General features: G+C 40.2%; 1 protein-coding gene across 4 annotated transcripts; it reads left to right on the top strand.

Moving 5' to 3' along the window:
* The first annotated feature begins 1019 nt into the window (after positions 1-1019).
* Positions 1020-20957, top strand: kdr (kinase insert domain receptor (a type III receptor tyrosine kinase)). Of its 4 annotated transcripts, XR_005232841.1 has the most exons (31): positions 1020-1288; positions 2498-2591; positions 2672-2874; positions 3030-3151; positions 3734-3902; positions 4388-4527; positions 5430-5607; positions 5929-6064; positions 6149-6315; positions 6516-6672; positions 7557-7674; positions 8302-8413; positions 8514-8852; positions 9040-9186; positions 9275-9400; positions 12637-12743; positions 13290-13425; positions 14524-14628; positions 14718-14831; positions 14958-15046; positions 16245-16392; positions 16500-16591; positions 16678-16800; positions 16889-17000; positions 17183-17282; positions 17388-17493; positions 17889-18025; positions 18112-18196; positions 18348-18476; positions 20000-20061; positions 20156-20225. XR_005232841.1 is itself a non-coding variant. In XM_017428852.3 (30 exons), exons 1-30 carry the CDS (start codon positions 1228-1230, stop codon positions 20370-20372), a joined length of 4002 nt encoding a protein of 1333 aa, XP_017284341.1. In that variant the 5' UTR covers positions 1021-1227; the 3' UTR covers positions 20373-20957. The 4 variants fall into 4 exon arrangements, 3 of the variants coding, with proteins under 3 accessions (XP_017284344.1, XP_017284341.1, XP_017284342.1); XM_017428852.3 differs by lacking the exon at positions 18348-18476 and having other exon boundaries at positions 1021-1288; positions 20156-20957; XM_017428853.3 differs by lacking the exon at positions 18348-18476 and having other exon boundaries at positions 1021-1288; positions 3737-3902; positions 20156-20957.
* Positions 20958-25142: the final 4185 nt, after the last annotated feature.

The raw sequence follows: 25142 nt of genomic DNA on the forward strand, positions 1-25142 counted from the left end.
GAGTTCCTGAGATACAAGAGCAAAGCTGAGTGACTGACACCAGGAAACTGGGAAGCTCTGCGAATGTCTTGAGGGATTTTAGAAACTCCCACAAGAACGCTGTTAGCAACTTGTTACAACCCAGTACTACCTCAGTGGTCAGTTCAATTTCATCAAGGACTAGCCAAAGAGTTTTTTTTTCTGTAGTAAAGGTATAAAATATCCATCCTTCCATTTTCTTCAACCCCCTTTCAGTGCGGGGTTGTGGAGGAGCTGGTGCCTTTCTCCAGCAGACATTATGTAAGAGACGGCCATTGTGCTGCAGAGCACAGAGAAACCATAGGGGAGATGTGGGAATTACCATAAATGCTGCAGAAGCTGCCACCTAAAATGAATTGTCATTAATGCCAAAAAATTAATTACCGGTACTTTAAATTGTAGAAAAGCTGCACTGCGTAAAATCAAGAACAGTAAATGTGGAAAAAGCTGCAGCGCTTAAAATAAATTACCATAAATATGAGATATTTATTTATTTATTATTATTTTTAATCATTTTATTTTGGAGATAAACACTGACAACCCAGCTTCTACCAACCCTGAATGGAAAAAGTGGGTAAAGAAAATGAGCGGATGGAAATTTACCAGCCGATCGGGGTCCGGATAGGACTTCATTCAGGTCCGGATCAGGACCTCGGTCCGCTACTTGGGGACCCCTTTACTAGTCATATTGATATTTCAAAAACAGCTTGTTTTCCCAGAAGGAGGTGATTGGACAACATGTAAAACAATAACTGTTCATAATCATAACCTTTCCTCACAGCCCCAGTTCAGAAAACAGATCGTCTCCCTTTAAGAGTAAATCTTTGTTACTTCAGCCTAAAAGGGATTAGCAGCTTTTTGACCAACATTCAAACCTGAGAGGCTCTGGTGTTTTGACGGTGAGAAGCAGGTGGAGAAGTGACCTGCGTGTGCTTGTTTAGAATCTCCTCCTCCTCCTCCTCCTCTTCCTCCTCCTCTTCCTCTCTCCATCCTCAGCAGCAGCTCTGAGGGAAACTCTCTGCTGACCAACATCCACCGCTGCCTGTTTCCACTGTTACCAAACCTTCTGTCAAAGCGGACTGGACTATCTCACCTCGGTGGCTGAAGGACTATTAGTGCGTCATTAGTTTTTTTTTTAATTTTAATTTTTGTCTTTATTTTCGGTGGAAACTTAAATGACTCTTTCATGAGGACTCCGTCTCCTGTCCGATGATGGCAGCCCCCGTAATTCCGCTGCTCGGGATTATTCTGGAAATAATTTGTGCTGCTGGTAAGAGACGCGACTTTATGCGAACTGACTCTTTTCATATAACACTGTATTAAACTGAGGAGAGAGAAAAAAAAAGATAAACACAAGGTCGAGTTATGTGCTGTTAAGTTCTCTGTTAGTTTGGTAAACTCAGGTGCACTTTTATACATTTTTCTTTTTTTTTTTTTTTTTTTTTGCACAGACACAGTACTCGTGTACTATTCAGGCTGTCAAAGTTTCTTCTGTTTTCTCACGTAATCCCAAACTGAGTGTAATAGTGAGAGCTCATTTTTGCTTTGTACTGAAGGAAGTCTTTGTGACTTTTCATCTTGTGGTCACTTTAAAGCAGGGCTGTCAAACTCAGTTACACAGAGGGCTAAAATTAAATGCTTAAGGCTCACAAACTCAACTCATTTATTTATTTTTTTGCCACATGAAGACTGTGGGAGAAAGTATGAGTACACTCTGTTTTTTAGGTAAAATGAGAAGTGATAGAGGCTCGATCTGTCATGGACTGGCAAGCCGGATCTAATACATTTAAAATATTGTCTTGTGGGCTGGATAAAACTGTAACCAGGGCCAGATCTGGCTCCTGGGCCTAAAAAAGTGGGATATGTCATGTGGCTCTCAGGTAGATAACTAAAACTGCACCAATGAGTCTTAAATGTAAATGAAATTCTGAAAAAAAAACCCATGTTAATTGTTCTCAAATGTCTCCTATATTGACACAAGGAGTCCCAATATTAGAATCTATGTTTCAACAGAACTTATTCATATTTATTTAATAAAAAAGGTTTTGATATGTTCAATCAGGGGCCAATGAGTTGTGTAAAAATGTGTGGGATGTCTTCCTGCTTAAGTTCTTTTTCATATAATATATTATGTGCTTTAAGGCCTCATGGGGAGTCAGTGGGTAGCCTGTGTCCTCAGAAACAGGAACCTCCACCTAGTCCATACTGTGCTGGACTATTGAGTCTGACCCGGCCCATCTTCCCCCCGCTTCCTGTTTTGACAGCCATTTTCTGTGGCTGTGGAAAAAAAAAAAAAAAAGGCCCTCTGAAGTTTAAAAACATTGAGATTTCTTCCCCTGTACATTCAGTTTCTGCTATACAACCCTATGCTCTTTGCGTTGTTGGAAATAGCAGTGATGTGCATTTGTTGGGCAGTACAGGCTGCTGCCATCAGCTCTGATGTGTTTGCTCTCCTTCACATGTCTGTTGGTCCCTTCAGCCATCGAACAGCGGTTCATGCCTGATCCACCAACGCTCAACATCTACGGCACCCACCGGATGAACAAATCTGACAACCTGGAACTGACATGCAGGTGAGGTGCACCTCCGTGTGCTCCAACCTTTCACGGACCCAGTATGTGTACATAATCATGTGTGTGCGTTCTTCTGGCAGAGGTCGACAGTATCTGAGGTGGACCACCCCTCCCACGAGCACCCGCTTCTCCACCAGTGACTGCAGAGGATCGGGGCTTTTCTGCACAACGCTGACGATCACCAACGCAACTGTCAATGAAACCGGACGGTATCAGTGCTCCTACAGAGACCTGAGAGTTGAAGAGGGCAAGACTGCGGCAGGGGTTTACGTCTTTGTCCATGGTAAAAAATATTTTCTTTGAAGAGAAATCTTTATTTGAGGTGGATTTAAAGTAGTCAGAGATGACACATTTAGCTAAATTCTTTTCCAGACAAGCTTAAGTGATCTTGTTAGAGTCAGTTTTCCTCTGAAAGTACTTTTACATTCTCTGTTTTAGATTACAAGGTGCCGTTTGTGCCGTCTGAGAAGGAGTACGAGGTGGTCTTCATCCGTGAAGGGGAGCGGGTGGTGATTCCCTGCCGGGGCTCGGTAGAAAATCTCAACGTTACGCTCAACACTGTAAGGAGGGAACCTTGTAATTTCTCAGTATAAGATCTTAGTTTAAAACTCTGGTATGAAAGGCAGAGAGGAAATGTTAATCCTTCAAAGAATGCTAGGCCCTTCATTCAAATAGAAACTAATGAAATAAGTTAAAGTTGTTTCTACTGACAGCAGTATAGTAAGAAAAAAAAATAAAAGTGAACATGTGCTATTTTTCTGGTGCGGCAAGGGTTAACGCTCCAAAATGCCAATTCGAGTGGTGCATTCAATAGCAATTGTTCTTTTGATTCCTGGTGCCTGATATTATCCCATGTTTTTCCAAATTCCAAGCCCCAGTTTGTAACACAGACCTTCTCTTATAAATCTTTAGTCTCCCGGAGCATTGCAAGGAATGAGGGGCTTTTGTTTGTTAAACTGGTGGAGTGGCCAGTTGAATCATTGGCACCAGGACAAAATTTGTTTAACGTAGCTTCAAGTGAATAAGCTGAGAAATGCACTATTAGAAAAAAAAAAGCCAGTACTATCACATCAGTTTGTACCAGAATAAAAGATTTACTTATTTTATTTTGTTTGAAATCAATAAAGTTCTCTGTTTGTCAGAAGTACCCAATCAAGGAGCTCCATCCTGATGGGAAGGACTCCGTGTGGGACGCCAAGACGGGCTTCACGATACCCACTCATCTGATCAGCTACGCCGGTGTCGTGTCCTGCCAGACCCGTATTGGAGACGAGATGTTTAAGTCTCCTCTCTACATTGTGGCTGTTGTCGGTAAGGCGGAAAAGACAGATTCTTGTATGGTTCCCTGAAAGCGTGAGCTTGACTGAAAAGTATGTTATGCATTTTCCGAAATAATCGGACGAATCAAAGACACTTAAACAAGAGAATTGTGGCAATGTATTACAAGCAAGGCTACAGTAAGTCACGAGTTCAACAGAGTACAAAGTCTGAGGAAGTTGACTGGTGAAAACAGGGTGTGTGTAACTACACGGGGGGGGGGGGGTTGTGATTCATGTATGCTCGGACCCCTGAGCCAATCATCTCTTAGGAAGCGCTCATGATCTGAGCGTGCTCGATCCGCAGAGCCAATCGTCTTCTAGGAAGAGTTTGTGATCTGTGTCTGCTCGATTCAGTCATAACATAATATAATTTTTGCATTCACATGTAAAACCGGGATTAGGTGTAAGCAGAACTGAGTGTGTTGAGAACAATGGCATGTCCACTGACTGTCATGCCTTCCCCTCCCTTTTCCGCAGGATACAAGATTTATGACCTCACCCTGACCCCCGTACAACAGAGACTGTCTGTGGGGGAGCGGCTGGTGCTCAGCTGCACTGCTCACACCGAGCTCAACGTGGGCATCGAATTCAACTGGACGCACTCCGGAGGGGCCCTGGTCAGTGCCCAGATCTCTGCTCTTAACATTAGTAAACTCATGTCACCCCCTTCTGTGAGCACAGTTTTGACTCACTGCTGAGGACAAACAAAAATACTGAAAATGCTGTCTCTAGCTTCCTCTTGTTTCTCAAAAAAAAAAAAAAAATGTGGGTCTTCCTGTTTTCAGAAATCCTTCAACCTTTCTCTGTAACATCAGGTCAAGGGGCAAAGGTGACCGGTGTTTTTGAAGTTCTGACCGCTTAAGGAAATATCTCACTGGACAGAAAAGTCTCCAAAATGTCTCAAAACGATTGCAGCGGTTCTCAGTTTTCTCGCGTGGGTCACAGAGATTTGCAGCGAAGTCACTAGAATTTTAAACTCATTCCAAAGATTTGCATGACAAATTCATTGCGAGTGTTTCAAACCCGTCTCAAATACCTCAAATTTAGTTATGTGGGGAACAAAACAATGTGCACGGTCTAGAGTAGTGCTAAGCAAGCTGTGCACACAGATTAAAGCTGGGATTTTTTTTTTAATTTAGGTGCACAAACCTGGGCACACAGTTTTGGTTTTGCTGGTCTCTTGGTCCCAAACAGTGAGATGGTAACTGAACATTTATCTATTTCTTACTCAGTTGTGAGTCGTCGCCACCAGTTGCAGCCCAGTGAGATATTACCTTTACAAAATTACAATTTCCCTCTTAAGATGTCTTTGCTAACATATCCCACAATAAACATTACAATCAGAATCAGAATAACTTTATTCATCCCAAAGAGAAGCTGCACATGCTGCAACTGCACATGTAACCATGAAGGAACAAGAGAAGAAGAGAAAATTACACTTAGATTGTGTAGTAGTTAATGAACAGAAAATAGTGTCTATGTTTAATGAACAAACTTTATGTCTGGTCTCACATGGCAGCACTCAGACGACGGTTCGAGGCACACAGTTCCCCACAAGAAGAAGTTGTGGAACTCCCTGGAGCTGTCCAACACGCTGATCGTGGAGAATGTGACGGTGGATCACACCGGAGAGTTCACCTGCACTGCTTCCAGCGGCCAGATGGAGAAAAGTGCCTCGGCACATCTAAAAGTTTATGGTAGGGACTTGGAAAACAGTTTGCTGTAAAGTGGCGTTTTGTTTATGTGGTACTTTGTGTTGATGTCAAATTCTCCAAATTTTTTTTGACAAAACAAGTGAGAAAATCCTCACTCAGCTCCAAACAGGGATGGATTTCGAGCAGCAGCTGCATAAGCACCCCTAAATTTTCTTCAGAAGTTTTCTATTTTGGTTTTTTGTTGTTGCATTTTTTCCTTAACTCATATGGTTTTAAATGGAAATAAGAAAAAAAAAAGAAATCTCTGTTAGGTTGAGTTGCTTGACTGAAAGGTTGATTTCTCATCCGTGTTTTTATGTTCAGAAAAGCCCTTCATCGACATAAAAGAGCCATGGACAAAGGTGTGGGAAGTAAACATGGTGGAAGAAAATACGAGGGATCAAACATCGACGTATATCCCTGTCATATACTCGGCTTATCCAGACCCCAACGTTAAATGGTACTTCTTTGACAAGATGTGGAAAAACTTACATGTGATATGTTGCAGGTGAATTTGAAGCGCTGCTCTCTTCTTGCTGCTCAGGTTAAAAAATGGCCAAGTGCTGAAGGAGGACTACAGGATAAAGCTGAAAAGTGACGGTCTGGTCATCCGCAGAGTCACTGAGACAGATGAGGGGAACTACACTGTGGTCTTGATCAATAAGATCACTAAGGAGGAACAGAGACGCTCCTTCCAGCTACTGGTCAATGGTACGTTCTGCCCATTCTTATAGTTTTTATTTAAAGTGGCAAGTATTGTCTGTAAATAGTGCTGCTGTAGCAGGAGGTACAGATGCCAGATCATAAAGCCCTCTGTTCACCTTTTTCTTTTTGTTTTTAAATGTGCTGTAATAATACATTCAACTCTGGTCACAACCCATGGCTCTATTTTGCTCCCCGTTGTCCTGCAGTGCCTCCTCGTATCATCGAGAAGGAGGTGGCCGCAGACACGGATGTGTACGAGTACGGCAAGAGCCCCACCCTGAGGTGCACGGCCCGTGGGTTTCCCACCCCTGAGCACATCCAGTGGCAGTGGCTGCCCAAGGAGGACTGCCCCGAGGCCTTCACGTAAGCCACCTTTCTCCCACGCATCCGGTTTCTGCATGCGTGTCAGGAAGAAGAGTTTGAAGGGTGGGGGTGGGGGTGGGGGGTCACTCAGTGTCAACAGGTTGTTGATTTCAAAAAGGAGTGGCCACTTTCAGGATGTTGACAAAACCATGAGACGAGACAATGAGAGCACACCCTGACCTCGATGCGGATCAGCGGATGTGAATCATTCTTTTCACAATGTCCATTTTTAGACCAGCATCACTCGCTGAGACTCAGTCACAAACCTTCAAAACAGTCTGGCCGAGTCGATTCAGAAAGCATTTCTGGCTGGCCATGAAATGTGCAGCCGGGACATTTGTGCAGTTACACAACAACATCCTCAGTGACTCCTGCTGTGACTTGACGAGCGCTGATAGAAAGCAGAATATGTGTGTGTGTGAGGAGCCTCTTTAACAGCAGCAGGTTCCTTATCTTCTGCCTACACATCCGAGTGTTTCCTTAGTCCTGATCCACATTTCCTGTTGTTCCCATTGCAGTCTCTTTTTTGGGAAGAATGTCTCCTCTTGAGTACATTTGTTTCCCTGTTTTCATTTCATTTTTGTCATCTTCTTTGACAAAATATTTAAATATTTTTTATTTCTCACTGTCATTTAGAGGACACCGGTTTGTGTGTGTTTCAGTTGACAATAACAAGAAGAAAATAAAGAATAAAACTTGAACTATGAATTTTTTGCAGACAAAAAAGAATGAAAAAGTTTGTACAAAAGCATAACTGTTAATCATATTTTTTCTGTTAATGTAACATTTAATAATTTGTCTAATACATCGAAAGAAGGAGCTTCGTTTGCAGCAGTTTGCACAGTTTCTTCATGTTTGATGTTGTTTGTTTTTTTGTCTACCAGGTCAGGACTTACAAAGACTGAGACCCAGCTGAATAAGTGCACAGGCTGGAGGAATATAACAAGCGGCAGCGGTCACAACCATGTTGAAATCACCAATCACATTGATCGAGCTCAAAAGGTGAATAAATCCTTTGGTTTTCATTTGATTATTGACAGCAGCCAAAAGGTAAAAGGCCATGAAGGCGTGTTTGTCTGTCTGTTAACGAAATATCTAATGAGCCACTGAATGAATTTTAATGAAATTCTCAGAAAATAATTATCGGATGTACATTTTTTACTGAATAACCTTTAGAGTCAGTCCAAATAAGGATGCCCACTACAGTTAATCAACCTTAGCCAACACTAAAATAGCTTTAACTTAGTCAGTGTTACAGATATTGAGCTCAAATATGATGTGGTAGTAGCTAAGAGCCATTTGAAACACATACTCTGAGCGTGACGCATAACATTATTTTCGTGTTTTGACTAGAACAGCTTTAACTCCATCATTTCTCGACATAAGATGATCTTGGTTTAACCTCCTTAGTCCCAAACCTTTGTTGGATGTGCAGTTTTTCAATGCAGTGTCTTCTATGAGGACACAGGGTCTCAGAAGACCAACACTCTAGCATGTGGGGTGATGTGCTAGTTCTTCAATTTTTCTTTTTTCTTTTTACCAAAATTTGACATTTTAGCTGTTAATAAGTGGGATAAATGCCAAACTTAACAATGACTGTGAAATGTTCAAATATTTTTTTTTTTCTAGAAATTCACAAGTTCTTTGAAGATTCAGAAAGCCGAGGCCCACGCCCTCTACAGATGCACGACTGCCAACAAAGTAGGAGAGGATTCACGAATCATCCTTTTCAGTGTGACACGTGAGCTCTACGCTTTTCCTTCCTCCTTGCCTAATTTAGCTTCTTTTCGTAATCTCAGAACCTGAAACTCAGTTCTGCGCTTTTGTCTGCACCCTGCTAGGCAACATCGAGGTGACTATGTCTCCGTCCGATAAGCCCATGGAGGGGGACGACGTGGTTCTGCACTGCAAGGCAGACAAGCTGATCTACAGCAACCTCACCTGGCTTTTTGTTACCAACGTGTCCAAGTCGGTTGAGTCGGCGGAGCCTTGTCACTCTCTGACTCCGCGGCCGAGGCCCCTGTCGCAGGCTGTGAAGTCAACAATGCAGGGCACCAACGTCACCCTGGAGCTGACGCTGCCCAACGCGTCCAGTCAGGATGAGGGCCTGTACGCCTGCCAGGTGATCAACATCAAGACGGAGATGAGAACCTGCATCTTGCGCCGTCTGTCTCTCAGAGGTCAGAGTGGTTGCACTTTTATTATGTGCACATGGACACTAAAAAATAATCTTTGTCTCGTAGAAGGCAGACAACTCCCCTCATTCTTCTGCAAACTTTACAACTTTAACTGTTCTTTAGAAGACCTAACGCAGCTGTAACCTTTGGGTTGTCTTTTACACAAATCTCTTGTCTTTTTTGATGTTAGATCTTGAGGTTGCAAGGATTTGTAATAATTTCACCGACCAAAAAGTCAACATGAGTGCGACCATCACCCTCTACTGTGATGCTGTCGGGACGCCAAACCCAACAGTGGTGTGGACCAAAAACAACCACACGGTGAAGGAGGGATCAGGTGGGACACACAGCTTTACACTGCAATCCGACTCACTTTAAGACCTAAAACACCTGTTAATTAAAATCTGTGAATCGGCTGCTTTCAGGCGTGATTCTGAACCAGCACAACCTGACAATTCAGCGTGTGAAGAAGGAGGATAGTGGGCTGTACACCTGCACCGCATGTAACATCCGTGGCTGTGACACCATACAGGCCTATCTGACTGTGGAAGGTCTGTAACTAAAATGTCATCGAATGTTGAATCTTCTGCTACACTTACTTACCTACTATATTTTTTAAACTCATTTTTCATTTCTTTGTTTATATATAAATACATATATATATATATATATATATATATATATATATATGTATATATATATATATATATATATATATATATATATATATATATATATATGTGTATATATATGTATTTATATATATACATATATTATCTTTTTCATCCACACATTCTAACAGAAACGCTGTTGTTACACCATTAGGTGGCAAGAATGTCAACATTAACTGCATATCCAAATACAGAGAAAGAACATGCTCAGATTGTTAAGATATATTATAATTACAGCCAGGACTGGAAGCCATAAGAAGACAAGTATCCCAATTTTTAAGCCACACTTTTTCCTGACTAAAAAGAAGATGTGAGGCTTAAAGAAATACGTCATGTGACATTGTAAGTGACAAGGCCACAACCTGTTAGTGAGGTTGGAAGGGTGTGTAAGCAGGACTGTCATATTGAGCCTACAGCCCCATGTACCTAATGCAGAGCCTGGCTCCAAAATAACAACATGGCAGTGGCCAAAAAAATCTTACATTTTGACTTCAGTTGTGAACAATGGGAGACGATGGGGACGCGTCACCCTTTTTTATTAATGTGAATGGCTTAGCTTGGGTAAAGAGTTGAGAAGTATCCATCTGCAGGCGCCACAGAATAAAGTTTACACATGTGCAGAACAACATCCCTAATTCAAAAAAACATGACATGACTTTGTGACCTCTATGCTATTTCAAACCTTGCTTAAATATATTTTAATTTGTCCCTGCTACACCGGTGAGAACGTTATAGTTTGAGTGCTTCAGATTTTTGAAGTGATTACTAAATATCCAGGTATGACATGAAATTGTAAAGAATTGGCATTAATATTAATAATGTTTGTGCTTTTATTTGCATGAAACAAACAAAAAATAAATAAAGGTCACTTTCGGCTTCAGATTTCAGTGACATTGAGAATCTACAGCCATATATTGTCAAAAATTCTGCCCAAACTCATTTTTTTCTTTGACATTTTACAAATTACTCTTAGTTATTAACATTTTTAGCACATGATCAAAGTTTAATGACAACAAAACTGGGATGAATCAAGACTGGCGGAAAAAAAAACAACAACTTGTAAATTCTGCTCCATTGTTGTTTTGCTTTCTAAGGCTCAAGTGGTAGCGATATGTAAGTAGGCTGATATGTCATTATTTTTAGATAAACTTTGCAACTCCTGTTTACAGAAATGGACCAAAAACAGAGTTTTATAGAAATCTCCACTTTGTAAAAGGTCAAAAAAATATATATATATCTTTGTTTTTTTGCATCAAAAGAATCCTTGGTGAGTGGACGGGATGTGCAAGCGCTGCAGAAAATGTCTGATTTGGAAAGTATCTGGAGAACTGTGAACCAAAAAAGCCACTTTTTGTATTTGTCTCTTTCGTTTGTCAAGACTATTTTCAGAAATTTTATTTACCGGCATATTATAAAAAACTAATTAAATGAAAAAAAGTATTCACCAAAAAACTAGCAGAATAAAAGCCTAAAATGTAGCAGCATTAAAGCACAACTAATACGTCAGACTCAGTTGTTTGCATTCTTCCTTAATATTTGCAATTAGAAACCCCAGTCTCATTGTTGTTGACCTCAAAAATCTAGTGTTCACACTTTTTGAGTACATTTGGCTTTTTGTAATCTTTTAATTTTTTTTTTTTAATTTTCTTCTTTTGTACCTTACTTTGTCACCTAGAGACAAAAAAAAACAAATCTGCTGTATTCCTAAAGTGTGCAAATTTAATTTAAATATTCTACGGTAAAAAAATGTTTATTGTCTCTTTTTAATGTTGAAAAATAATATTCAGTGTAGTTTTTGTATTTGTATTTTTCCGACTATAAAAAATAAAATTAAGACTTTACTTGCTTTAAAAAAACTGATCTGCTTTCAATTTTCTTACAAATATCAGACATATTTTGGATGCCAATATATTTGATAGGCACTATTGTTTGTCTCTTTTGGCGTGTCCTAGTACATATTTTGTCTTTTTGTGCTTGTTCAGTGTGTCTTTGTGTTTGTTTTCTTCCATCTCTGTCATTCGTGTCTTTGTACAAAAGCTTTGAGGCCCCTTACTCATTGGGCACGGGGATCTGTGCCCAGTTAGCTGCTTCAGTGATGCATCCATGGCTGATAGGGAAGAATATTTGTCTCACAGTTAAAGAGAAGCACGTCAGCCGCAGTTTTTTATTTATATATAATGTTTTTTTTTAAATCTGGTGACAAGGTTTCATCAGGTCACATTACATGTTTGACATTTTTTATATCAAAGACAGAACAAGAATAACTTTGTTTCCGCACGACAGGAAGTTGGCCCAGTTAACGCACATCTTCCTGTGAGTTTCTAAATCCAAAACAATAAGGAGACTGCAGGACAAAGAGAGGCCAGCCCTGTCCCTGCTTCAGCCTCTGCTGTCCTGTCTGTCCCTAACGCAGAGACTCAGCAAAACAAAACAAAACAAACAAAAAAAAACCCATACAAATCTGACTGGAAGAAGGGCGTACGTGATCCTGTCCTCGCAGGCAGAATATGTGCCTGGTCACAGGAGTTCCCAGCTCTGGATGGGGCCAGCTCTGTTAATAAGAAAGACAGTGGAGGGGACAGACCTGCCAACCAGAAAAAACCCTGATCAGCAAATTAATACAACTAGACTTTCTTACAAAATTTCAAGGATTTGAACTATACATTTAGTTTTTCTTGACCATCAATTTAAATTAGAAAATAAACCGAAAGGGATAGCTTGAAGTGTGGTTCTGTGGAAAGCTTATGAACAATTAGTATCTTACCTGTTGTAGATAGCTTTTTAAACAGTCTCAGTTTGGATGAAAACAGATCAGATGGCTAGTTAGGGTTGGGCCAAAATGAAAGTGGATTGCTGCTGACTTAAAATAACCTCAATCTACAAAATTTCCATGAACTTGCTACAGTTAGCTGATGCTGCCATTTGCTCTGGCAAATAAACATAAAATTCTGTGTAAAAATGTGAAATTAATGGTGGTGTAAATATTCGTAGCATTCACATAAACCACAGGTAGATTTTAGAGATGAGAGTTGTTTTCAGATAGCAACATGGTCTTGGTTCCCCCCTTTGTTTTATTCATCTTCTTTGTTAAATTGTATTAATTGTGTATGTTGCAGGTGCAGAGGAGAAGACCAATGTGGAGCTGATTGTTCCCATTGGTTCAGTGGTCATAGCCATGTTTTTCTGGCTGCTGATCGTCTTTGTTATCCGCGGAAGAAAGAGAGTAAGTAACTCCCTTATTCTTATCATTGTCCTTCTCCTTTTGTCACACGCTTCCTTCCTCAGACTTTTCAATCAATCAATCAAATTTTAATGTATAGCACATTTCAGCAGCAAGGCATTTCAAGGTGCTTTACATAATTAAAAAACAAAATAAAAACAGCATGTGACAATGAATAAACAATAAGAAAGAGACAAACATCAAAAACCCGCACTCTAACCCTAATTTAGCCATAAGCAACTCTAAACTTTTCTAGCAATTAAAAAAAACAGATAGTTGAACATACACACATGCACAAGCGCACACGCTCTATGAGCACTGTGATTGATTAGAAGTGACTGGTTTGGCTCTGTGTGGATGCTCTCCTTTGTATCCGTGAACAACGAGTCCACGCTCAGCTCCCATAAGTCACGTAGGCCTGCAGCAGTGACTGAGCCCCTGCTGCAGCTTTTTGTAGTGAAACTGGAGTGCTCAGACAACTGTTAGCTCAATAACTCTCACTTTAGTCCTTTGATTGCCTTTTACATTTCCCATCCGCCGCTGTTTCAGCCAAACAGAGGCGATCTGAAGACGGGCTATCTCTCCATGATCCTGGACTCCGAGGACATGCCCATGGATGAGCAGTGTGAGAGGCTCACGTACGACGCCAGCAAATGGGAGTTCCCTCGGGACAGGCTGAAGCTCGGTGAGAAGTGGCTGTTTTCAGACAACAAAAAGCCATTGTGTTCAACATCAAATCCAGGTTAAATGTTGTGAAGTGGGCAGGGATCAAAACCAAATCATTCATTGTGTTAACCCACCCAGAACTCCTCCTAATGATGTCCAGAAAGACTTCAGATTTGTACGTAATCTCATGGAAAAGTTGGGGCACGCCTTTCCAAAATTCTTGCTACTGTCAGTAGTTAGGAGAGTAAAGCATGAGCAGATTTCTAAAAAGCAAAAAGGAGAGTGTGAGGAAAAGGTTTGGCCACTTTGCAAGGTGAGCTGTCAGGAACACCCTCTTTAAGGAGTTCAGATTTGAATTTTTTTTTTTTTATACAACTTGAGTCTTCCAGTTTTTCTTCAGCTGTTTTCAGACGTAGTGTAGCATTTTTTGTGATGGCGTTTAGGTCAGTTTGAGGTTTTCACAGAAATTAATTTTCATTTTTAGCCTTTTTTTTTGTTTTGTTTTGCAGGTTGTAAATGTTATCTTTTTAAACATGCTGACAATTAGTGAAAAAGTGATCCCTTGGATAAACAATTGGAGAGGTGCTCTATCAATATGTTTAAAATCATTTTATCCAACTTATTTTTGTTTACTTTCCCCAAAAAACCCTAACCTCTTTTAACTCATCATCTATTTATACGTTCGGACAGCCTGTCTGAGTGTCCAATTTGCGATCCACTCTAACAATTACTTAAACTTCCCAATTTTTTCCAGTAAAAAAAGACTTCTACATCTTAACTTTCTGTCCTCTCTTTATTTTACTGTCATGTCTTAATTGCATTTTTAAATTAAGAAACTGCTAGGTGAATGAAAGTAGGATTCCTTGAAGGAATGCATCTCGCCCAGAACTTTGCATGCCAAAGTTGTAAACACAGATATGCCCAACAAGTTCTTTTGTTCTCAGAAATAAAACATAAATGCAGCTTATAATGTTGGAAATAAAATTTGATTTTTAACTTCATGCCAAATCTATAACATAGCAGGTGATGTCAACAAAGTTGTTCTTCATATACAACAGTAGTGAAGATGACAATAAGTTTCTTAATTAATCTTCATCATAAATGTTGTTCATGGTAGGTGACCCACTGGGACGAGGGGCGTTCGGACAGGTGGTGGAGGCGGCTGCGTTTGGGATTGAGAAAGCGACCACATGCACAACTGTTGCAGTCAAGATGCTGAAGGGTTAGTCTTTAGTCCTTCCTTTTCTTTCACACAAACTTTATGCACAGCGAAAACCTGGAAACACTCAGGCTCCTCTCCCTGTGTCGCAGAGGGAGCCACCTCCAGTGAGTATCGTGCCTTGATGTCAGAGTTGAAAATACTCATCCACATCGGACATCACCTGAACGTTGTCAACCTGCTTGGTGCCTGCACCAAACCCGGGGGTGAGTCATCACCTGTTTAGGCCGTAAATGATGTATTTGTAGTAGTGAGTTATGAGATGTCTTTCTTTTTTACATTTGCTTCCTGTTTTGTTGTTTTAAAATGTCTGCTCCTGTTTCTCCTTGCAGGGCCACTGATGGTGATTGTTGAGTATTGTAAACATGGAAACCTATCCAGCTACTTGAAGAGCAAGCGGGGAGAGTACAGCCCCTACAAGGTAAGGGATGTGTAGCACACATTGAGTCCTTTATCATGATTTTATTTAGATTATTTTAGCTACTATTTTGACTGTCTTAGCTCATGTTTAGATATGTTTAGTTTCATGATTTTACTTAGGTTATCCTATATTTCATTTAGATTATACATGATTGATGTTTTTACTTCTGTATTTCTATATTTGATTATGATTTCATTTAGATTATTTTAGCTACTGTTTTGACTGTCTTAGCTCATGTTTAAATATGCAAGTCATTTATAAGATGGTAATTATTGATCAAATATTTCTTCTATTTCAGTTTCTTTTCATTCTTTATGCAGTTTTATTTTTTTAAAAGCGTTCAACTGTGTTCTACATTTTTGCTTTTGAATTGAGGAGTTGTGTTCTGGGGCTGCCATAGTTCGATGTTCAGTGCCGAAGTCGAGCCCAGGTTGAGTCAGGAAAGGCATCCGGAGTAAAACAATTGCCAAATATTTCTTGCAAGTTTGCTAGCTGTGGCGACCCCTGCAGAGGGGAGCCACTGAGAGTAGAACAACAATTGAGAACTTCTGATTTGTGAAAGGTTATGATACAGTATATGCTTTCTAAAATAATAGAAAGTCGTTAACTATTACTAATATAAGGGTTTTCACTTTAACATTAATGCCTGAAGGAAATGGAAAAAAAAGCAGTTTATAGTTAAAAAACATGGTTTGATGGAAGCTATGAAGCACAAACGTACAGTGTAAACTTTATTTTTGCAGATAACTTTGCACTATCTGCTTCAACTTCAAAATAAACTCAAAGAAAACGTAAAAATTCCAAGAAGCCTAGATAGGCTACAAAAAAAAAGCACACTTGGCGCTTGACTCAAACTTGGGTCCCACATTTTTCAGCACTTACTTTTTTCATTTAACTGAGCTGATGCGCTAATTTTCCTGAGCTCGTCAGCTCAGCATGGGCTCAGTAAGAGGCTCAGTGGCATGCTTTCCTTTAGGCCTGAGTCGTGAGCAAGTAATCTGATTACTGTGCCAGGTTGTGTTTATTGATAGTTTATTACTTCTTGGGCCAAATGGACTGAGCCTGTTGTCCATATCCGGCCTGCGAGCCACCAGTTGATAATCACTGATTTAGCAGATGCATTTTGACTTGAATGTGAACGACAACATCCAGGCTGTTTCCAACTTTGTTCACCTGATGTTCCCTTTGTGGCGAGCAGAGAAAGCGGGTGAACAGCCAGAGGTGGAAATCTGCAGAGGAAGATGTGACTGAAGGAGATCTGGGTTTGGGGAAGGTCGCTCAGCTGGACATTTGCACGGGAACAGCTGAAGACAAAGCTTCAGGCAGCTCTGCAGACTCTCCTGAAGGTGCTGAAACACAATCACATGTTTGCATCCTCCTGAATCCTTGCGTGTGTTTTTAATGTGAGCCAGGTCTCACAATTCTGTCAGTAAAATACATCCTGTGATTCTAGAGAGCTCAGTTGACGACCATCTGACCATGGAGGACCTGATAAGCTACAGCTTCCAGGTTGCCAAAGGAATGGAGTTTCTGTCCTCTCGCAAGGTAAAATCACTGGTGTCTCGGGCATCAATGAAGACAACACTGTCTCTATGATGCCTTGACTGTAAATTCCTCTGTGTCCTCTGTAGTGCATCCACAGAGATCTAGCAGCCAGAAACATCCTGCTCTCAGAGAACAACGTGGTGAAGATTTGTGACTTTGGTCTTGCTAGAGATGTCTACAAAGACCCTGACTATGTCCGCAAGGGAGATGTGAGTCCTCCACACTGATTTAAAGACACACAATTGCATAATTAAAGTAGGCGGTGCAGTAAAATGTATGTTTTTATTGTTGCCATAGGCCCGTCTCCCTCTGAAGTGGATGGCTCCTGAGACCATTTTTGACCGAGTTTACACCACACAAAGTGATGTTTGGTCTTTTGGAGTTCTTCTTTGGGAGATTTTTTCTTTAGGTAAATCTAATAATAATAATACTAACAACAAATTTCAGTGATTCCCAACTCCAGTCCTCAAGGAGCACTATCCTGCACGTTTTAGCTGTTTCTCTGCTTTGACACACCTGATTTGAGTGAGTGAGTGATTACCAGGCTTCTGCAGAACATCTGAACCATCATTTGTTTTATAACCTCCGCAGGGGCGTCTCCTTATCCAGGAGTTTGCATCGATGAATCCTTCTGCCGGAGGCTCAAAGAAGGCACGAGGATGAGACCTCCAGAATACGCTACCACTGAAATGTGAGTTCAGACTTTAAACAACAACAGAACAATTCAGAGCAAAGTTATTGCTCCATCATCTGCTTTTTTTTTTTTTACTGAGGTCAAAATTACATTTGTCATCAGATACCAGACCATGTTGGACTGCTGGATGGCTTGTCCTACAGACAGGCCCACTTTCGCAGAACTGGTCGAGCATTTGGGAAATCTCCTGCAGGCCAGCGCCCAACAGGTCTGTTGAAACAAAAGATGTATGAGTCCACCTTTGATTATAGAGATTTTATTCACAGTTGTCACCTATGTAAAGCAAAATCAGATGTTCTCCTGTTTATCATTAACTTATTTACTGAAGTCAAAGAGTTTGTTGTTCAATCCTTGTCTTTCTCCATGTTGGTACAGCTGTCAGTGTGCTCCAAATACCTACAGCTGATACAACAATTCCACACCCATTTCATTGAGTGAAGCCAAAACTTCTAATAAAAATCTGTGAAGTCATTTTCTGAACTTGAAACCCAAAATAATCAGACATTTAATTACATTGAAGGAAACACCAATTTCCACTCCTCTGGGAGGAATTAGTAACACAGCTGTGGATTTGAAATGAAGTTATTTATTCTTAATATTCAGGATGGGAAGGATTACATCCCCCTGACAGCAGTTGAAGCAGAAGGCTGCTCAGTGTCCGCGGACCCCAGCGGCCCCTACAGCCAGCCTCAAAGCAGGGAAATCCTGGAAACACACTATGACAGCCCATTGTCCCTTGGGTCAGTATGTTTCTGTTGCCTGTTGCTGTCTTATTCACCCGTTCTTCTGAGAGTTAAAGCACCTGACATCTGTCCTCTGTGTGCAGACTGTCCCAGCAGAGTGAGAGGTGCAATCAGCCCCTCAGCCTGAAGACTTTTGAAGACATCCCTGTAGCGCACAGCAGTGTCATGGTGAGAAGAATATGTTGTTTGCTCTGACACGTATCTGTCCTGTTTCATGAAATGTTCTTTTTTATGTTGTTTTGTGGAAAATGTACCTTCACTGAAGTGAGACTGATTTGCTGCAACCTAGAGATTTTTTTTTTTTTTTTTTCCGCTTTAGAAGCAGCAGTGCTGAGCAGAGGTTAGCGGTGTCACCTCACAGCAAAAAGGTCTCTGCTTCAAATCTCAGTAGCGGTCTTTCTGTGTGGAGTTTGCATATTCTCCATGCACGTGTGTGGGTTTTCACCAGGTACTTTCTCCTACAGTCCAAAAACAATGCACATTAGGTGAATTGACAATGCTAAATTGCCTTTAGGTGCTTGAGAGTGCATGGCTGTTTGTCTCATGTGTCTCTGCGTTGGTCCTGTGATATGCTGGAGATAGGTACCATGGCCCTAGGACCCTGAACAGGAAGAAAAAGCAAATGGATGGATTTTTTTTTGACAGTAAAGTAAAACAGCAGAGGCTTTTGAGAATCAGTTAAATGTTTATCCAAACTGTTGAAATTTCTTTAGCTTGTCACACGCTTTAATGCTGTTAATGCAACAAAATGGCTTAATATGGCTGGATTGTGACTGAAATACATTCACAGAGCCTTATTTTAATCAGCTCCCTTAATTTTTTGCCTGCAGCAAAACCTCTGTATTTTCAGAGTTATCACAGTGATGTCAACAGCAGAGAACATATGGTAACATTAGCCACTTGTTGTATAGCATTTGCTTAATAAAATAAAATATTCCTGTTGAAGTGTTTTAGTCTTTCTTGGACACTGAAAAACAACACAAGTAATTCCCTTTCAGGTTGGTTTAGAAATGCTGGTTTCCCAAACATTTATGTTCTTGGACTATTGTAGGAAGCTACACTTACAGTAGCAAAATCTACATCTGAAAACTAGCATTTCTTGTATATCCTCCTGACTACCAGGGGAAAAAAATCAGTAGTATGCAGTGGGTGGGAGATATTCAGGTTTACAAATGTCCTCCATAGAGGACACATTTTAACTACTAGTCAGGAGAATATGTGGGCCGCCTTGCATGCAAAAGTTGTAAACAAAGACTTTTCACAATCTATTAGCACTTAAAGTCTGTCAGCCTCGGACACACCAAGTTTTAGCTCAATATCTATAAAATTGACTGAGTTACAGCTATTTCTTTGTTGGCCAATGTTGTAACTGTAGCATTGATCTGAATCGAGTTGAGTCCAAAGTCAGTCAGTTGTAGATATACATCCAGTGATTTCTTCCTGCAGGTTTCATTAAAATCTGTTTTCTGGATAAAGGATAAAGAAGATACATTTCCAAGTATTTGGCCAATAAACACGTGTTTTATTTCCCACAATGTGTACACACAACATCAGTCCAGTTGTAAAAAAAACTGTTTAAATGTTTTTTTTTTCTAAGCTGCAAGGAGGTGAGTCATCAGCTGGATGTAGACAGTTCAGGGGCCAATCAGATTTCAGCAGGGGCCAGTGCCCCTCTGTCCTCACTCCTGGATCCACCCGTGCACACAGATACAGGGAGAACATGCAACCTCCCCCCCCCCAGAAAGACCTGTACAGCTGAGGTTTTCACAGGAGAACTAGTTTTGTTAGCCTGCCGGTAAAAACATTTTGAACAAAAAAGTGTGATTGATTTTTTTCAATAAACTGGTAAAAACAACAGAAACTGATGACATTCAAAGTATTTTTAAACCTCTAATTTACAATTTAAGGCAGTGAATTGCTATATAAACGATTCAATTCAAATGTTCATTTGAATTGTTTTCCCTCCTGCAGGAGGGTCACACAGACAGCGGGATGGGTTTAAATCAGCAGCTACCCACCACGCCCAACTTCAGGTGAGAAATAAAGAAATAATACATACAACTGCTCATGTAGTATCTATATGGGAGTCATCACTCTTTTTTTTATTATTATGAACTGTCACATCAGCCAACTGCTGCGGTCCAAGAGCAAAGAGTCAGTGGCGTCGGAGTCATCCAATCAGACGAGTGGATATCAGTCGGGGTACCACTCCGATGACACGGACACGCCGATCTATGCTAACGAGGAGGCGATCATGAAGCACAACATGCTGAAGAAGCCGCCGCTGCCCAAGACACCTGAAAAGTTCAACACAGAGATCCGCTACAGCACTCCACCTGTCTGACCCCTCGTATCCTTCCCCTCCCCCACTGACTTTACCCAGAGTCCCCCTCACTGTACTGAGTTTTTCCACTTGCCACAAGTTTTACACTCCAGGACCAATGACTCAGTAGGAATAATAGAGGTTTGGAGACATTTTTCCAACAGAAAACCTAATACGTCAGCAGGGAAAAGGGAAGGCTTTATGATAAGTTTGTGTAGCAGCTCCGTTGGACAACCAGAAGAACGGTATCATGTTTACGCAGTGAGTACAATGTCTGAGTAACCCAAACGGGAGGGCACAGCCACTTCCTGAAAGTGTAATCCACTCACTTCCTCTTTGACAGGAAACAGCATCTGGAAGTTCAGATAATTGAAGCAGCAAGTGTTTTCTTTCTGTCGTTCGTTTTTTTTTTTTTTTCCTTGTGTGCCCAAGTTGGCACAGTGAATGGCTTTTTGGGGAAGAGTTCTCATATCAAATCAATGTTTCTAGAGTCTATTTGTACAGTTCTTTTATTCACATTACTGACAGTATTTTATTAAATATGGGATTACTAAACCTGGTTTTAATGTAACTATATTTTTTAAATAAAATACTCACAAATGAAAACAGCTTTTATCCTTTCTTTTCTGTTTTCAAGTGTCTCTTGTTTGATATGAAAATCTTCCAGCTCTGTTTGTTCATGATAATCCATGAGTGTTCATTTGTTTCTTTGTCGCGTAAATGTCTCATTTCCCTTCTGTGTGTTTTACACAAACAAAGCAATACTTTCTCAGCCTTGGTCATCCACTCTGTGTGTGTGTGTGTGTGTGTGTGTGTGTGTGTGTGTGTGTGTGCAACAGAAACAATGCCCTTTCCGCCTTGGGTATTTTCCGAGGCTCACAATGCCTGTGATAACCAACAAAGGACAGTAAGGTAAGGGTCACTATAACAACAAACAAAATCAAAACTCAGATTTAAAATTCAACTTTCAAAATTTAGGAGAAATTAAATTTTCACACAAAATTTGGTACATGTTCATATGATGCATAACCCCCACTACCTGCTTGTTTAACAGGAAGTGTTCATGAATTGTTATTGCCACCATCACTGACGCCGGGCCTAAAAGCTTAAAGGTGTACATTTACCGTAGTCTGAGTGGGTGATGAATGAGAAGCACGAGAACAAAATGTGTTTTGTCTTCAATCAAGGACAACAAGCCTGTGTAATTATAGCACGTCAAAGGAAATGGCTCTCAGACTCCTGGGGATATCTTCAAAGTACCACATTTAATACTGGAGGTTAATTTTAGAACGTCCTCACAGTTAAAGGAATACTTTGGACATTTTGAATTAGTGTTTGGAGGAAGTGATATGGAACAATAAATCTAAACATCTTACTTGTAAAAAGATTTTTTTCTTTTAGTTTGCTGAAACTAAAAAAGAAATTTAATTCAGGTTTTCTTCAGCAGTGTCTATCCTTAGCCACTCTCCTATAAAGCTTAGACTGGTGAAGAACCCAGACAACAGTTGTAACACAGTATATCCTCTCCTGGGACCTTTCTGTGTGGAGTTTGTATGTTTTCCTCATGCAAGTGTGGGGTCACTCCTGGTACTCCGGTTTCTCCCTACAGGCCAAAAACATGCATGTTAGGGACAACTGAGAGTTACAAATTAACCAATGTGTGAGTGAAAGGATGAATGGCTGTTTGTATCGTTTGTCCCTATGTGTTTCTATGTGTCTCTGTGATGGACTTGCGACCTGTCCAGGGTGTCCCCCGCCTCTCGCACAGTGACTGCTGGAGATAGCCACCAGCTCCCCGCGACCCAGAAAGGATGGATGGATTCAACAGAACTCCTGGGGATGTTTAGGGCCTTGGAAATCCTTTTGTATCCATCCTCTGGCTTGTACTTTTCAATAATCTTATCTCTGAGTGGAATTAAGACATTAACTTTAAAGGGGGTGAGTATTTATGCAACCATTTATTTTACATTACATATTTTCATTTTATTTTCATTTAATCGGTATCGGTAGAAATTTGGAATCACTTTCACACTGAAGTTTTTAATTATTTATTTTCTTTTCTCAAAATGGCCAGTTTATATAGGCCATGATTGATTTATGACAGCAACAAAAACGTAAAACATCCAAGGGGATAAATACTTTCTATAGGCACTGTTTGCCTCCAAACTGATTGCATTCAAAATTCTATCTAAAACATGTAAGATGTTAATTGTTCTTAAGTTTTCTGCAGAATCCCACTACAAAATATCAGAACTAAAAAATTGATTGATTTAAAATTGATGGCATTCAGTAGGACATGCAGCTTAATGTCTGCGAGGACAAACTGAGGTCGGACAGGATCATGTTTTTATCTTTAATGCAGAGAGTTTTATGCATCTACTTGAGTGAAAACATAAATATCAAATGGGAGGAACTCTGTTTAGGAAACAAGCTTTGTTAAAAAAAATGTACAGTGTTTAACTGAATATATATGTATTTTGGAACACAAAGCTTTTCAGTATTATTTCAAAGTCATAGATTTTGGGGCTAAGTGAGCAATAGCGCCCTCTGCTGTGTTAAAACTGCATGCACATGCTCGGGACATACTACAGATGAAAACATTATTTGTGTCATATAACAGGCTCATGTTTAAAATACAGACATGGGATTCAGGTCTGGAACAAATAAAAAGCCAAATCTTCCACAGCAGGAATTCAGAGTAATTTCCTCAAGAAACAGGTTGAAAGCGGAGCTCTGCACAGACAGGAAATCACTTGGCGTTCACAAACTCTCCGTGAACATCACTAATCTCAATACAGCATTAAACTCAGAGACATCCCTGCAGCAACCTCATCTCTTAGATTCAGACAAGATGGACAGAACGGTGACGGATAGACAGAAAGCAGGGATGTTTGTGCGCCTACGTGATTTTTAACATCTGCTGATGCTGGAATGTTCAAGAAGAAGAGCAGACTTTGTGAAAAATGGCCAAACTGGGAAGGAATAATGGCTCCAGTCCACACACTCTGAGTCCAGATTGCAGTTTGTCAAAAGAACAGATCTGAAAAAAATAATCTAATAAAATGCTGATCCCGTATACCACATTATGCCCGAAAGTCAAGAAAAATAGTTAGCAGCTGGCTAAACACAGATAAATGGTTGAAGTTGCAACAAAGTATAAACACGTCAGGGTTTCAGGTTGTCCCAAGGATCCCTTTTCCTGTTTCCTTTCCCTTCATCAATCCACTTACCTCCTTTGAGGCTCTATGCAGAAATACTCACCTGCCTGCTCACTCTCCATCATCCTCCTCCTCAGGCTCCTGGACCCCCTCCTTCCTGACAAGAAAAAAACAAGTAGGAAACAAATCTCAATGAAAAAACTTGATGAGCATTGTCTCCTTGGATTCCACAACAATCTGCTTCTTCTCTTTACAAATCTGTAGTGAAGACATTACACATTTGCATATTTGCAACAATAAAGCCTTTCCCCAACTTTTGTTCTGTCTGTGTTGTCTGTGGTCAACATGTTGAGTGCAATTTAAAGGGTTTTTATTTCCAACCAATATGACAAAACAGCTAAAATGATTAGCTCAAAATAACCCACTCTAACACTTTAGTGATAACTAATATACAGCTGAAAGTACTAACAATGTCTCATGTGTGAACATTTATTTAAAATGTAGTATAAACATCTGAAATGGTGATAAAAATATAAATAATGCAAAATAGAAATGAATGGAATACAAAAACCAGGGTAAACATAATTAACCAGTGCATTCTTCACACCATACAATACATACGAAAGGTTTGTTTTGATGTTCTTAATCTAAGTTGTCACATTGTGCACTTTCACAGGAATGATGCACTGGGATAAATAATTCTTTTATTTTTCTAACTTCCACCACTAAGTGGTAGTAAAGCTCTAACATCACATCCCTCAACTCTGCTTTAAAAAAAAGAAAGAAAAAAGAAAAAGAAAAATACAACACAAACAGGTACGAATGCAAGCTAAGTCAGCACAGACATAAGCACACATTCTGTGCCCCAAAACCTGCTGATAGCTGACAATCAAATAAATGAAATCAAGACAGAGCAACAGCGCCCTGCTTGTATAAAATCTTGCTCTTTTGCATATCTGCCTAATCAGACAAATCACCTGAAAAATCAGAACACATTCCAGACACCCAAATACACCATCTCTGGAGAAGAAAAATTGACTCATGGAACTGTCAGACCTAATCAGAGTGTCACTAAGTAATAACAAATTTTGCTTCCTTTTTATCTGCCTGTCATTAATCTGTCAGTTTGCAAATGACTACACCTCCCTGAAAAGAAAACGAGTGAACTTCTAATGAATACATGTTGATTGCTGTATGCAAGTGCACAAATGCACATCATAAACACACACAGATATACTGATTTACCAGATACGCTTCTTTACTGACAGGCTGAACACTACTTTATCTAAAGGTATTGTCACATTCAGTGAGCTTTAAAAGGCTGCTGATCTAAACCTGTCACTCATTGCAGATCAACATTCACGATATCTAACATTATAGCAACAAACAACCCTCTGGTATTTGGAAAGAAAGAGGTTACTTCTGATTGAAACTGTCGGCTTGATTTTCTCAGTCCCAAAAAAAAAAAAAAAAGGCAGTGCAAACAAAGGGCAAAGCTATTTAATTTAATTACACCATCATGTACAAAAATTACCTGAACCACTAAGTACAAACAGTGACAATATGACATGTGCAGGGGAGACTGCTTTGGGTAATTTCAGGGCAGTTCCCCAAGGCTTGAGGCAGACAGCGC

The sequence above is a fragment of the Kryptolebias marmoratus genome, linkage group LG24, assembly GCF_001649575.2.
Source record: "Kryptolebias marmoratus isolate JLee-2015 linkage group LG24, ASM164957v2, whole genome shotgun sequence".
Lineage (NCBI taxonomy): Eukaryota > Metazoa > Chordata > Actinopteri > Cyprinodontiformes > Rivulidae > Kryptolebias > Kryptolebias marmoratus.

What these genes read in the sequence shown, in the direction of transcription:
- kdr (XM_017428852.3), top strand. Translation starts at nt 1,228, where the DNA reads ATGATGGCAGCCCCCGTAATTCCGCTGCTCGGGATTATTCTGGAAATA. An exon ending in ACTATGTCCGCAAGGGAGAT is followed by an intron (nt 16,801 to 16,888) that starts GTGAGTCCTCCA and finishes TTGTTGCCATAG; the next exon opens with GCCCGTCTCCCTCTGAAGTG. An exon ending in GAATACGCTACCACTGAAAT is followed by an intron (nt 17,283 to 17,387) that starts GTGAGTTCAGAC and finishes ATTTGTCATCAG; the next exon opens with ATACCAGACCATGTTGGACT.